At 34.1% G+C, this 15211-nt stretch overlaps 1 protein-coding gene across 10 annotated transcripts in view; it reads right to left on the bottom strand.

Moving 5' to 3' along the window:
• Nucleotides 1–15211, bottom strand: part of FIP1L1 (factor interacting with PAPOLA and CPSF1) — a 76156-nt gene that overhangs the window by 12774 nt on the left and 48171 nt on the right. For 5 of the 10 annotated variants that reach the window (XM_025386372.1, XM_025386378.1, XM_025386376.1 and 2 more), the window contains 3 exons: nt 3866–3892; nt 1770–1824; nt 400–455 (listed from right to left, as the gene is read on the bottom strand). In XM_025386372.1, the coding sequence (XP_025242157.1) occupies nt 400–455; nt 1770–1824; nt 3866–3892 (138 nt within the window). The remainder of the gene's footprint in view (nt 1–399; nt 456–1769; nt 1825–3865; nt 3893–15211) is intronic. The other 5 variants (XM_025386379.1, XM_025386377.1, XM_025386375.1 and 2 more) reach the window with 1 other exon arrangement.

Raw genomic sequence — 15211 nt, forward strand, 5'->3', positions numbered from 1 at the left:
TTTATGTGTTCTTTTTTCTTAATCTTGTCATAAAATTGTCATGTTTTATTTGTTGTCTTCAAAAACCAACTTTCAGGTTTTTTCCATTATATGGTAGTTTTCTATGTACTTGATTTCCGTTCTTTGTAATCCTTTTTTGGTGACAAATCCTAAATCCTTTTAGAAAACACAAAGTACAAATATCCCTGTTGTGTCACCATGAACTAATTTTTAAAAGTATAGTTGATTAAATACATGAAATGTATTGTTTGCTAACCTGGCAGATACACAGACCACTCACTCCTTTAGTTAATATTTTTTAATTGCTCTGTAAGATGCAACACGTTTTTATTGCTTTAAAAATATTTAAGTACTTCACTGATCCAAACTGAATCTAGGCATCTAAATACTACTACTTACCATTGCCATAGGGAAATGCACGTGCAGAACGACTATCATAACCAGAGGAATGTCCACTGTTGAAGAAAAAGATATATTTTTATGTCTGGTACAAAGAAGTTCTGAATTTTAGTAATGTAGTGCAAAAGGAAAAACTTAAGGCAAAATTACAACTTTTATCCAACCACCAATTTAATAATTTAGTTGTATAATTTTATTAATAAAACACGATTTTTGACTTAAAAAATATTAAAATACCTAATTTTACAGAAAAATAGGATGTGCTAGTACTATTTAACATAAATAATCCAATCAACTTAGCTTGAGTCACAAGTAAAGTAACAGAAACTTTCAGGCTATCAGAATATTTCAGATTAAAAATTTAGTCTTAATTTTAATTCAGCCCCACTGACAGGATTAACAAATAATACTTCTTAACATTTTGACTGAGAAAACAAATGTGCCTAATAGTCACTTAACAAAACTAAATCCTTATGTTCTCACAATTCATGCTTTCTTGATTTTATGTAGGGTTTATAAAATCATATGCAGGGTTTGATGCTACTGATGTAAAGTTCTCACATATTTTGTCTTTTTATATCATTTGAATCATTTTTTCAGAAACACACTATTTTTAATAGTTTATTTGCCACTTAAGAGAAAATAGCAATAACTCTTATTAGTGATTTCTACCTGCCAAGAATTATACTTGTACTTTATATTCAGTAGCTTTTAAAATCTTCAAAACTCTATCAACCTTTTTGGTAAAAAGGAAAACTGAGTCTCAAAGGGCTTACGAACCTTGCCTCGCAACACTGTTTGATTTATATGTTGTTAAACACCATACTGCCACCCATGAGGGAAATATTCTCTTTGTACAGCATTCTAGTTAACATAAGCCATAAGTATACAGTACAAAAAATAAGGCTACTGCCACACAGAATGGCTCTAATCCTTCTTTGTGGAAGCTGAGATGGAGTATCAAGGAATAAGACAGCTTTTCTTTACTATGGTCCCATAATAGTTTTCCCTACTTCATCCCAAAAGAGACATGTATTATTCATCATTTCCAGTAATTTATGTTTGTATTTCCCATTAAAACTGACTTGCTGGGTTTTTAACAGTCTAGGAGTTTCTTTAATCAAGTGTGTCATAAATCAAAGCAAGAGATTATTTCAAAATATTATAATTTTAGTTTTCTTTGCCCTGTTTTGATTTCAGGCTACAGGTCCAACATCTTATATAAAACTAACATAGACGTAGATTTATAAATTAAAAGACAGGTGCTGTGTTTATAAAATTAAATCTTTGAAAATATTTCCAAGATAAGTATATGGTTCTTCTGTCAAAAGGCTATCAATGATCAAAAATCAGTATCCATACTGATTTACCTTTCTATTGTTGGTATAAGAGATGGAGGTGGAGCTCCTGGTGGAGGAGGAAAACCTGAAACATTCAACCATAAGATAAAAAATGTTAACAGAATGTACACTTAATGTCAAGAGTGAAACAAAGTTGCTGTGTATCACTAAATTTCTCTGGGGATGTGAATGTGCTTCTCTATGTTGTAATAATGGACAGAAAAAAATGGAGCTCAAATTTATAAACAGATTTTTAGTGCAATAAAACTTTAAGTAAGCAGTCTGGTCTAATACACAGAGAACAAACTGGGAGTCAGGACATTGGTCTTATTTTCAGCACCACACACAGCCCATTTTGTAAGTATGAGAAAGTTAATCTCAATGCCTTACCTTCTCCATACATAAAACAGTAGCCACCAGATATATTTGAAATATTTTAGAAGAAAAGTAGATGTATAGCGATCACCTCTTTCAAAAAATATTTCGAGAGTTTTAGAAGTATAGAAATTTCCTTAAAATGTGTAATTTATAAATAAAATCTTACCAGTAAATGCATAGTGCTCAAAGCTGAGAATATCCACCATAAAAGATGTTCAAATAGCACAACCCTAACAAACTACTTTACAAAGAAAAGCACATAATATAGTTTGTGGATCAGTTTGGAAGGAATATAATTTGTACCTCTATATCATGGGGTCTGCATTCTCAATAATTCACAATACCTAAACGGAATACCACAGAATAATATGGCTGAAAAACAGTTAATCTACACTATACTTTCAAATTCAGATAGGCTATAAAGCATCCCAGCAGAAAAAGATTCCAAAACTTATGATGTCAATTCCTTATGATACCAATTCCTTCCAAGTGTTAACAATGAACAACTCTCACTACTAGGAAATGCACTAAATTATCTAACTTAAGTCTCTCACACTACAATTCAGACACTGTCCTAAATGAGAACAAGAGTATTCCACTGTCATATTGCCTGTCACCTTGCAGTTATGTGAAAACACTTCCACTAAGCCTCCGTTTTAGTAATTCTATGAAAAAATAAATCAGTTCTCTGAATCCTTCTCAAAGGTCCACTTAAATCGATTTTTAGCCCCACTCCAAATTGTTTTCATGTTTACCATGTTCTTCACTGTATCCAGTTTTAGGATCTATAACTCCTCTATTAAACATCTTAAAAGTACAAAATTAGCAATTACCACATTAGTCCTAAAGTCCACAATCCTATTTCATACAGCCTCACAACCACATTGTTTTTTAAACTAAAAAGACACATAAATGATTCCTTTGACTTTCCCTGATGAGTCTATTTCAGACACATTCACATACAATCAATGTCTCTATTCCACATCTAAATATGTATACTGTCCTATGCTACCTAAACTTCACTCAGTTTATCGAAGTCATTTTGAATTCAGACCCACCCTTGCAAGCATTATCACCTCTCATTCTCTTCATACACCTTGGCTTTTAACACTGAACTCAGTAAGACACACTTGCTACCAGGTGTGATATCACACTATAAAAAGAAATAACTGACAAAAATGTAAAAATAAATAAATAAATAAATAAATAAAACACTGGGCCACATATAAACTCCTATTGATCATACTATTACAACAATAAACAATCACCACTCTAAGAACAGCCACCTGACCAGCTGTCTGTCTAGTTGCTATGTGGGGTTTAGAACACATTTTCTCATGATACTAAGCCAGCAGGATTAAAATTTAAAAATCAGAAATAATGATAAAGTCAAAATAAAGTATCTTTCTCTTCTCTTATAGTCACTATATGACATAAAAAATTCATTGGTCTGTAAAGACATTTTTAAGAAAAATTTTATTTTATATCCTATACTGTTTTCTTCACAAATTGAATAGGTAAGAATTTTCTCAGAATCTCTATTTCTACAGAAATGGGTAAGACAGGTATAAGAAAACTATATCTTAATCAAAACTGGAATGAAGCAAAGGCAGAGCTGAAAATAGGACCTTGAAATCCCAATAGCCTATTCCATATTCTAACCACATCAACACCATCTCTCCTGTAACTATAAGCTTGAAATTTCATGTTTATTAACAATGATGGAGAAAACATGAAAAAAGTTTTACCTGGAGGTGGTACAGTTATTGGAATACCTAAAAAACAAGTGATGAAATTTAATATAGTAATTGGATTTCAGAACCTGTTATGTATTTATGCCATCACCAAAACAAACTTTGAAATAAAACCCCTCGCCTCATTATCCTGGCTTATTCACTCAAGAGAAGCATTCTGTTTTCTCGTAGAGGACTAACAATTCGAGTATAACATCCAACTTCCTTGATGAAAACCCAGTCTAACAACTTGATAACAAGGTTTCCCCCACTAGTAATCACAAAGTTAGACATCAGTTAAAAAGCACACTTATGCACACACAATTATCAAATGCCATGAAGTTAATCCTAACTAAATATGATAATCAATGCCTGAGGTTGTTATTTTAACATTTTAACAGAAAAACTGATCTGTGGGTTCTTTCTCTAATACTGCAGGTAGTACAAGGATAACTCAAGATGATGGATATTACTGACTTTTGTAAAGCTCAATATGTTGTGGTTCATTCAAGTGTTGACTGTTTTAGTATTGTTGGCAGAAGTAGTAAAAGGCTAACATTTCCTTTGATTTGTAGGAGGAGAGAAAGGGGGGAATAACCAATTCATATATATACACCCCCAGGGCACATTAACATAAATGTGAATGATTTACTTCTACAGGTGCTAGCAAATATTAATTTGAGTGACTCACTCATTATTTGTATACATTATAAACTCTGAGGAATAAACTATGTACATTCTCAATTTCACAGGGATCAAATGTGCCCTTAAAGCCTAATGTAAAATGCATTTACTAAATACTAAAATTAAATTCAGCATTTTAAATTTAAGAGATACATGAAAGGCAATTTATATGGCATGCAAATTTTAACTATTTTTCAGTGGAGGAAAAATGAGAGATTTCTAAGCAGGAAAATAAAAAAAAAGTAAGACAATTTAAAGTAACTTTTTCATGGAAAGTTTTATATAATAACTAAAAGAGTTGGCATGGGTTCCTAAATCCTATCTTAAAAACTGCATCAAAATTAGTCTAAAAAATAATCTTAATTCATTAGCTAAATGTATGCAAAAAAATGAAACAATTGTTTTCAAATGTTTTCTTGTCAAAGGAAACATATTCTAACACTATCTAAAAATGTTCTGATGTGCATGTTTTATCAGAGTAAGAGATTTAGATTAAAAAGATCTTAAGGTAGCAAATGGCCTTGAAAAAGAGACCAAAGCACCTGATTTTAACCACCCACACAATAAAAACATTCCAAACTTACAAAACCAACAAGACTAAAGAAGATACATAAGGCAGCCATCAAGTTTCTTTATGAATCCACAAGTCTACTAAACTGACCCATAGCTAATGGCAATTCTCATTCATCCTGAGGTTACCTTCCTGTTTCCCAAATTACTAAACTAAAAGAATCCAGCAAACCATACAAGCTAGCAGAGTCCCAGACTCCAAAGTAAATGAGAAAAGTAAGGAAGGCAGAGCATTAAATCTTTTTAATATACACTATAACCTAATTATCTTTAGAACAATACGGACACTACTTCACTATTTGATCTAGTTTTCATATGTAAATATATGATTATTTTCTTAGATTTATAAGATACAGATTTGTAAGATAAGATTTATAAGATAAAGGAATACACCAAAATCATCCACCCACTCTATATACTATAATCCTAATAACTTTACCTAAACGAATGTGAGCCAGATGTATCACTTTAGCTAATGCTTACTTAGCATTAACTAGCATTAGCATTAATTAACATTAGCATTAATGCTAATGCTTAATGTTAAAATGTAAATTCATGCAAAAAACTAAAAAATTTCTAGTCAGCCCCTTCAAACTTTAGTCCTCAAAAACATTTAAGTTGTTAAACTTCCACAAAACTTAAAAAAAGATAAAAGACATATGACCAAAGAATCAAGTACGTTACAAGCGTAGTTAAAATTACTGTCTGCCTTTAATGTTAATCTTACTACAGTAGTATCATAGGACAGACAAAAATAATCTACTGGAATTAAAGACATAATCAAAGAAAAAACTATCTCATTCATAGGTCTTTCCAATCAATACCTACACACCAGAAAGTTGGCATGGCAACTAGGAAGGGCCCTTCTTGTGAGACCTCCATTTCATCTAAGATGTTATTTCAATGCAAATCTTTATAAGTAAATGTTCATTAAAATAAGACTATAAAGTTGATGAAACACTATATAACCAATTCTCTGACAATTATTGAATGTATTTTCAAACTGAAATATCATGTAAGGCCAACACTATTCTCACTTAAAAATCACTATTTAGTATTTGACTCTTCTTAATAAAAGAGAAACAGTATAAGGGAAAACAAAATTCATCTCAAAAGTCCCTCTCCTTTCCCCTCCCAACACCTTCATCTTCCTGGCAAACACATGCTGCCTAACCTAGACAACAGACTTAAATAAGGAAAATACTTTGTTTCTTTTCTATATCCTTTATCTGAAAAATTAGTTTAAAAAATGTTGATTTTCCTGGAAAGCTATACGTAACAGTAGTAAAAGTAGATTTCTAGTGCTGGCCAAAACCTTTTGGAAAAGTAATACTCAAGCTCTAACAGGCTGAATAGATTAGTGGTATTAAAACTTGAACATAGGCCGGGTGCGGTGGCTCACGCCTATAATCCCAGTACTTTGGGATACCAACATGGGTGGATCACAAAGTCAGGAGATGGAGACCATCCTGGCTAACATGGTGAAACCCTGTCTCTATTAAAAACACAAAAAATTAGCCGGGCATGGTGGCATGTGCCTGTAGTCCCAGTAACTCAGGAAGCTGAGGCTGGAGAATCGCTTGAACCCAGGAGGCAGAGGCTGCAGTGAGCCGTCGTGCCACTGTACTCAGCCTGGGTAACAGAGCAAGACTCCGTCTCAAAAAAAATAAATAAGTAAAAAAATAAAAACAAACCACCCTGAACATGCATCAGAATCACCTGGAGAGTCTCTTAAAACACACAGATTGCTGGGCCCTTCCCCTAGTATTTCTGATTCAGTAAGTCTGGGGTGGGACCAGAAAACCTACATTCCCCTAAATTTCCCAGATGATGTTGCTGGCCCAGGACTATACTATGAGGATCACTGGATCTGATTCTAAGCTTCTCTCCTAATTTCACTGCTGAGCAATTTAATACAGACTAAATAAATCCCATTCCAAACTTTTATGAAACAAAAGCATCTACCTGTGACACTTAAAAGTACTATGAGAGCCTACACCATACGGCATTCTCAAAAGAGAAGATGATTTATTTCTGGTTGAGACAGGGTCTCACTCTGTTGCCCAGGGTGAGTGGCATGATCATGGATCACTGCAACCTCTGCTTCCCGGGCTCAAAGCAATTCTCCCACCTCAGCCTCCCAAGTAGCTGGGACCACAGGTGTGTACCACACCATACTCAGTTAATTTTTTACATTTTTTGTGGAGACAGGGTTTTGCTATGTTGCCCAGGCCGGTCTCAAATTCCTGGGCTCAAGCGATCCACCTGCCTCAGCCTCCCAAAGTGCTGTGAGTACAGGTGTGAGCAACCATGGCTGGCCTTAATTTTTGCATTTTTTTATAAAGATGGGGTTTCTTCATGTTGCCCAGGCTGGTCTCGAACTCCTGAACTCAAGCAATCTACCCGCCTTGGCCTCTCAAAGTGCTGGGATTACAGCAGTGAGCCACCACACCCAGCTTAATTTTTCCAGTATATAACACATACACTTAAATGTAAAAGTGGGTGGGGGTAAGACCTGAAATCCTATTTGGGAGATTGAAGGAACTGAGGCAAAGAAATAGAAAGGCAGCATTCCTGTTAAACATCATATTAAAAAGAATTTACCCACACTAAAAATTCCCACAAAATTAATAGTGGGCTTTGTACTCACAAAAAACTAAACAAAGATTGTCTATAAACTCATTCTCAGTGTAGTCTGTCATCATTTTATTATAACTAAGGCAAAACAGTTTCTGACATGGCTCTCAATGATCCCTGTCTGCTGGTACTTATGTCCTGTCCCATGTGGGGGCTGGATATTGTGACTTATTTCTACCACACACAAAAAAAAACCCAAAGAATGTTACTTCCACGACTAGGTTACAAAAAAGTGATTTCTATTTTACTGGCACCCTCTCTGTTGCCTTCTTGGCTTATGTGCTTTGATTAAGCAAGCTGACATTATTAGATGCCTACACCAGTGAGGAACTGAAGCCCTGTCAATCCAACAGCCTAGAAAAACACAAAATCCTTTTAACAAAGAGGTGAGTGAGCTTGGAGACAAATACTTCCTTAGTCAGGCCTTTAAAGAAGAGTGTAAGGTCTGAGAGAGACCTTAAAGTAGAGGATCCAGCTAATCTATCCCAGATTCCTGACCCATGAAAACTGTTCAATAATAAATGTATGTTGTTTTAAGTTACTACATTCTGGAATAATTTGTTATACAGCAGTAGAAAACCAATACATGCAATAACCATTTATCTTTTCTCTATTCAAATTCAAATGAAAGAAAAAAATGGCAGAATATGTAAACTACACTTCCTATTTCTCACTAGTAAATTGCAAATTCCATCGGCAGTGTTATTTAAGAAATAGATAAACTTGATCACTTTCCTTAAGTCTCATGATTTGTATTTCAAAGCCTTGATCAAACTCAGAAGTTTGACTCAAAAAGAGTAGAAAAGGCCAAGGTTTACAAAAACCTTTGAATATCACCTTCTACCAAAAATGCTTTTCTATGTAACAGGATTTTAAAAACTAAACACAAACAAAAACATACGCACACACATGTGTATCATCTCATCTACCATCCACCCTTAAATACAAACCAGAATGTAGAAAGAATATGGCAAAACCAGTATTTCATAATTAAAACAATTACAAGGTGCAAAAAAAGATTTAAGCTATTTTTAAGAAAAGTGTTAAAAAGTGGTATGGTCACACAACAAAGTAACCAAAAATTTACCAGCATACTTCATGTCTAAAAGGTAAAAAAGATAATTTTACATAAATTATAAAATGGACAAACTATGTTACCTTTATTAGGATCTCTTACTCTTCTATTTTATAAAATCTAAAGCCTACAGAAAATAAACTTCTTACACAAAACATTTATGATAGAAGTATCAATGTTTTTTAAGAGAACTTGTAAAGAAATTATCTCTACCAGCTTCCATATAATCATGAGATGATCAAAAGAGCAGTGTAAGCAGAAGGCAGAAATAAAACTAATTAGATTCGACAAAATGTGGTGTCAATGATGTATTAAACATGTAACCATTATAAAGGGTGCATCGTGGAGGAGAAAGCACATTTAAAAATCAACATCCTAAGAAAGCTTTTAATCTCTATTACATTTAAATAAATTTTAATTGTGCCAGAAAATTCTATTTATTATAATTAGTATTGCTCTCTGTTTTGAATTTACTGAAAACACTGATAGGCAGGCTTTTATAATTAAATATAGAAAAACACAAGAGTAAATACAGTTTTCAAAAACTTTAAGGAATTCTTTTTTAATGGTAGCTCTGGAAAATGCTTACATTTCTGGCAAACAGTGTCAGTTAATTTGAGGTAATCTGTTGAGTAAAACAAAAAATCCATGGTATTATAAAATTAGCTTAATAAATGTTACAGTCATAAAATAGTTTCTCAATTAAAGGGATAAAAGTGTACTTCCTCAAGGGCACTGATAATATTCATCCAATATAGGCCAAGCTTCTGCCAAAGCAGTATTCTCAATGTTTTGTCCAGGAATTCCTGGGGGTCCTTGAGACCCTACTGAATCTGCCAGGTCAAAACTACTCTCATAAATTTACTAAGCTGTGGCTGGGCGAAGCGACTCACGCCTGTAATCCCAGCACTTTGGGAAGCCGAGGCAGGCAGATCGCTTGAGGTTGGAGTTCGAGACCAGTCTGACCAACATGGAGAAACCCCATCTCTAACAAAATTATGAAATTAGCCAGGTGTGGCAGTGCATGCCTGTAATCCCAGCTACTCGGGAGGCTGAGGCAGGAGAATCGCTTGAACCTAGGAGGCGGAGGTTGCAGTGAGCTGAGATCGTGCCATTGCACTCCAGCCTGGGCAACAAGAGCAAAACTCCATCTCAAAAAACAAAAAAAAATTTTACTAAGATGTTATTTGCCTTTTTCATGCTCATTCTCTTACAGTGGAGTTTCCAGGGGCCACATGACTTGTGATATCACAATAGATTTAATGTGAAAACACACAGGAGAAACCAGCTTTTTTCTACTAAGCCACACCAAAAGCGTAAAATAAGATGACTTCCCACTAAATTTTTAAAATTATTCTAGGAAAAGCACAGTTATTTTTCATAAGAAATTTTTAAATGTTAACATGTAATGAGTGTATTATGCGTATCTCTAAACTAGTATTTTAATTTCTCAGTTTTAATTTCTAATATTAAAAAACAGATAAAACATACGTAAGTAGAAACCCTTTGGGATCTGCAGCAATTTTAAAGAGTTTAAAGAAGACTGTAACTAAAAAGTTTGAGAACTGCTGTGCTAAAAAACCAGACTGCTAACGGAAAAATAATCTAATGAGAATGCAGGACTTAGAGCAAATGCAGAATGACCCTAGATATGAGCAACTCGCCGCCCGCCCCCACCCTCTGACCCAATTCCTATATATCATCCCTAACCCAAAATTAACATATTTAAGAAATAAACAAGATTTTAAAGTTCATGAAATTAGTAGTACTAGATGACTAGTCAGACACTGATACAAGACAACAGTCTTTTAGGACGAAATCTACTTCTTTCTAAAATGCAGAATCCTACATATCTCATATCTAGATAAACAGTTAAACCCTACAGCTAACTTTAAAAGCAGGGATGCCTGGTTTGTGGTCCAGAGTAGTTGGGCTATATCTCAGTAAAGCAAAGACCTTTCTTCAACTCAGCAGAATTCCACTACTGGGCTACATTTCAATTGTTCCCAAGACCCACAGAACTAGTCATTTGAGGCTTATAAGAGTTCATACAAAAACAAATGAGTTTAACTGAATTTGCCTTCTATTCTTCAGCAAACTCTACTACAAAAAAAAAGAACATCAAATATGATGACACTAAAGTAAATTAACATTTAAAAGCCTAAATTAAAAGCCTACCATAAAGTTAGCTCGTAATCATTAAATTCTATTATTTTAGAAACAAACAAAGTCAGTCAGTCACAGATAGACAAATGCATGATTCCACTTATATGAGGTACCTAGAATAAGGAAACTCATAGAGACAAAAAGTAGAATAGAGGTTACAGGGGCTATCCTTAGGAGGGAAGGAGCTTAGTGGGCACAGAGTTTTTGCTGGAGATGATGAAAAAGTTTTGGGTACAGATCATGGTGATGGTTACGTAACATTGTGAATGTATTTAATGCCAATGAACTACACATTAATAAATGGCTAAAATGACAAATATATTGTATTTTACCACAACAAACAAACACACAAAATCACCTACCCTATAACAATACTTCCAATTTTACAGTTTTTCTTCCAATACACAAGTATTTCAAAACTGACTTCTTCAGCTAAACACAGACATCTTAACACAACTCAGGCAAACAGTAAAAACCTTATTCAGATTTTCAAAAATCTGATGACTGTTCCTTATAATCTCCTTAACTTCCCTACCCACCAATACGTATGCATGTACTTCAACATGAGAAATGCTTTAAAAAAAAAGTTTCTAAGACATGTTACTGTGACAAATACACGTAATCCAATAATACAATTTTCTGGATATAGGTACTGATTCATTTCAACATAGTTAATAAAGAAAACAGGCTTTCAAGCAAAACTGCCTTGGTTAGAATTCTGGCTTTACTATTTTCTAGCTATTATTTAGATGGCTTATGTCCCCGTTCCTCAGTGCAAAATTAGAATAATATCTACTTCAGATATTGTTCAAGAATCAAATGAGTGAATACATGCAATGTGCTCAGATAGTACCCTGAAAAGTTAGCATCCAATAAGTGTTAGCTATTATATCTATTATTACTCAGAAACAGTATGAAACCACTCTAATGTATTTCTGAAAAAACTTAGTACAATGGAAACTATTTTCTGATTCACAAGAAAATGAAATAACAAATTTTCTGAAAATTATAAAAGAACCAAATTAGCCAGTATTTTTTTTTCTTTTTTCTTTTTTTTTTTTTTTTTGGTGAGATGGAGTTTCGATCTTGTCACTCAGGCTGGAGTGCAATGGTGTGAGCTCAGCTCACTGCACCTCTGTCTCCTGTGTTCAAGTGATTCTCCTGCCTCAGCCTCCTAAGTAGCTAGGACTACAGGTGTGCGCCACCATGCCCAGTTAATTTTTTTGTATTTTTAGTAAAGATCACCTGACCTCAGGTGATCCTCTCGCCTCAGCCTCCCAAAGTGCTGAAATTACAGGTATGAGCCATCACGCCTGGCCCAGTTATTTGTTTTCAAGCTACTATTAGTATGGCTGCAGGGAACCACGATAAATACTTTTGCACTTCCAGACATCTCTTCTTTCTTTATTGTATTCTAATATATAAATCTCCTCTACTCTTCATACAAATCTATTATGGCCAGAAATACTTTGCGCTCTCTGTGTTACTAGCAAAGTTTCATATATGTTTGTAGGTGTGTGTTTAAGGGGGAGAGGAGGCAATATATTTCTCCTCTTCTGTGAACTATTTGACAGTGAAAGTTCTTCAAATGAGAGTTATCTCTAACACCTTATAATTGTTAAACAGTAACTATCTACTTATGCAATAAGCCCTCTGTAAATCTGCAAGAGTCAATCACAAATTGTATCATCTAAACCAGGGAATTTCTTTCTAAGAATGAATAATAATAATTATGCTGGAATAGAAAGTATAAAGTAGGACTCTTCCAGGCAAATCTGGATGTATGGTCACCCTACTTATTAAAACAAAACAAAACAAAACTAGTAGCATCCTAAAATACGGGAATAAAATATCATTACTATACTTATCACATTTTGGACTTTAGTTTTAAAAACATTAGACGTCTAATGTTAAAAAGGCAACATTAAAATACACTGAAATTGATTCTTTAAAAAATATTTTTTCCATTTTCTTTTGATTATTTCTGAAGAAAGCAAAAAAACAAGACAGTTTATCTAAGAAAAATGGAGTATCTTTTAAGGCAATACTTTAAAAAGACTCCTGAATCATAGCTTTCTTTCATTAGCTGCTTATGATTCTTAAGGTGATTTAAATTACAACAAACTACGGAACATAGTGTAATCATGTGGTTCTGTGGTAAATGGTAACTGAAAACTACAGCTTTAAGCATGGCAGCTGGCATATATCTATGCAGCCGTACTGTTATTCAGAGCTAGTGCCCATCCTGATCGAATGTACCAGGTATGAATCCGAAAATCATCTTTGCTGTTATGGACACACACATTTGTCGTTAACTCAATTAGCAAACACATTAGGGAATGCCAAGTACATACAAGACTATTGTGACTAAAACTGTAGGGAAACATAGATAGAAATACATAGCCTGTATGCTCCCCAACAGCTCACATTCTACTGAAAATAAGGAGCAATTCAGAGAGTCTCAACTTCAAATATTTCGTTTTAAACAACTGGTATCCTGCTCAGCATATATACCAGCATTAGAATTCATTTGAGTCTGTACTCATTAAATACTCATAGAACAGCATAGAAATATAAACCAAGAATAAGCATCAAAGGAAATCTGGATTTTAAAATACAGAAAGCATGTAGCTGAGAATTAAGTAGAAAAACAGATTAGGCAAAAGAAAAATAATTAGCCGCACTCTATAGTATAATGTCATTAATAACCTAAACACTGTTCAAAGATTTGTTATACTTACGAACAAAGGTTACATGAAAAAGAAATGGTCAGGGGTAGTGGTTCATGCCTGTAATCCCAGTACTTTGGGAGGCCGAGGAGGGCAGATAGCTTGAGGTCAGGAGTTCAAGACCAGCCTGGACAAGATGGCGAAAACACCATCTCTACAAAAAATACAAAAAAGGCCAGTATGGTGGCACATGCCTGTAGTACCAGCTACTCTGAGCCAAGAGGATCACTTGACCCTGGGAGGTGGAGGTTGCAGTGAGCTGAGACCGCACCACTGCACTCCAGCCTCGGCGAAAGAGTGAGACCCTCTCTCAAAAAAAAAAAAAAAAAAAAAAAACAGTAATTTTATCACTTTGGAAAAAAGTAAACTCCCAGATAATGCCACTGCCTATCTATAGCAATTACCTCTGTAGCAATATTCTACAGAGTTTCTGAATATTCTTATACCAGCTAAGTATTTGTTGTTATTAATTCATACCAATTCTGTCCTAGTTACTTTAATAATTAGTACTAAACATACAAAATGTTAGCCATCTGGGGATATACTATATTAGTAAATAAGGAAATCCTTTCATTTTGTCATTTGTGACAACATGCATGAACCTGGAGGACACTGTGCTAAGTGAAATAAGCCAGACACAGAAAGACAATTACTGTACAATCTCATTCATATGATCCAACTCATAGAAGCAGAGAGTAAAATGGTGGTTACCAGAGGCTGGGGGCCATGGGTGAGGGACGGGAGATGATTTTCAAAGGACACAAAAGTTTCAGTAAAATGGGAAAAAAAGTTTTGGAGCTCTACCGTACAGCATGGCAACTATAATTAATAACTGTATATTTCAAAACTGCTAGGAGAATAGATTTCAGAATGTTCTCTCCACAAGAAAACGGTAAGTATGTCAGCCAATGAATATATTAACTTGATTTAATCATTCTACAACACAGACATGATCAAAATATCACACTGTACCCCATTAAACATATACAAGTAATACCGTCAATTAAAAATAAAATTTTTAAAAAGATTTTTAAGAATAAAAAAGAAAATGATTTCAAATCACTTACTACCTAGTAAAGTAATATTACAAAGGAATCCAACAGGATTATTAACACAAACATTAATAATTTTTTAGTATCATTAATCAAATATGTTAAAACATTATTTCTTTTATCTAATTCTTTTTCAGAGGACAAAGGATTCATATAGAAATCACAGAAGTCCTCATTTTGAATCACCTAAGTCCCCTTTCATTTGGTTATTACTCAGCATATTAAAGACACAAGAACCACAAGTCAGCCCCAACTAATGAGTGGTTTCTGCTCAATCTATTTGTTGGAACAAGAAATTCACTGAATTTAGAAATACTAATGTTGTCTAGAATAAGGACCTCAAACCTATATTACAACCTCCTCCTTCCTCTATTTTTGAGACAATAGACCCTCTAAAGCCACAAGTCATTTTTTCATATTTTTCCATACTTTTTGAGAGTAGAGGTGA

Source organism: Theropithecus gelada, chromosome 5 (genome assembly GCF_003255815.1).
Source record: "Theropithecus gelada isolate Dixy chromosome 5, Tgel_1.0, whole genome shotgun sequence".
NCBI lineage: Eukaryota > Metazoa > Chordata > Mammalia > Primates > Cercopithecidae > Theropithecus > Theropithecus gelada.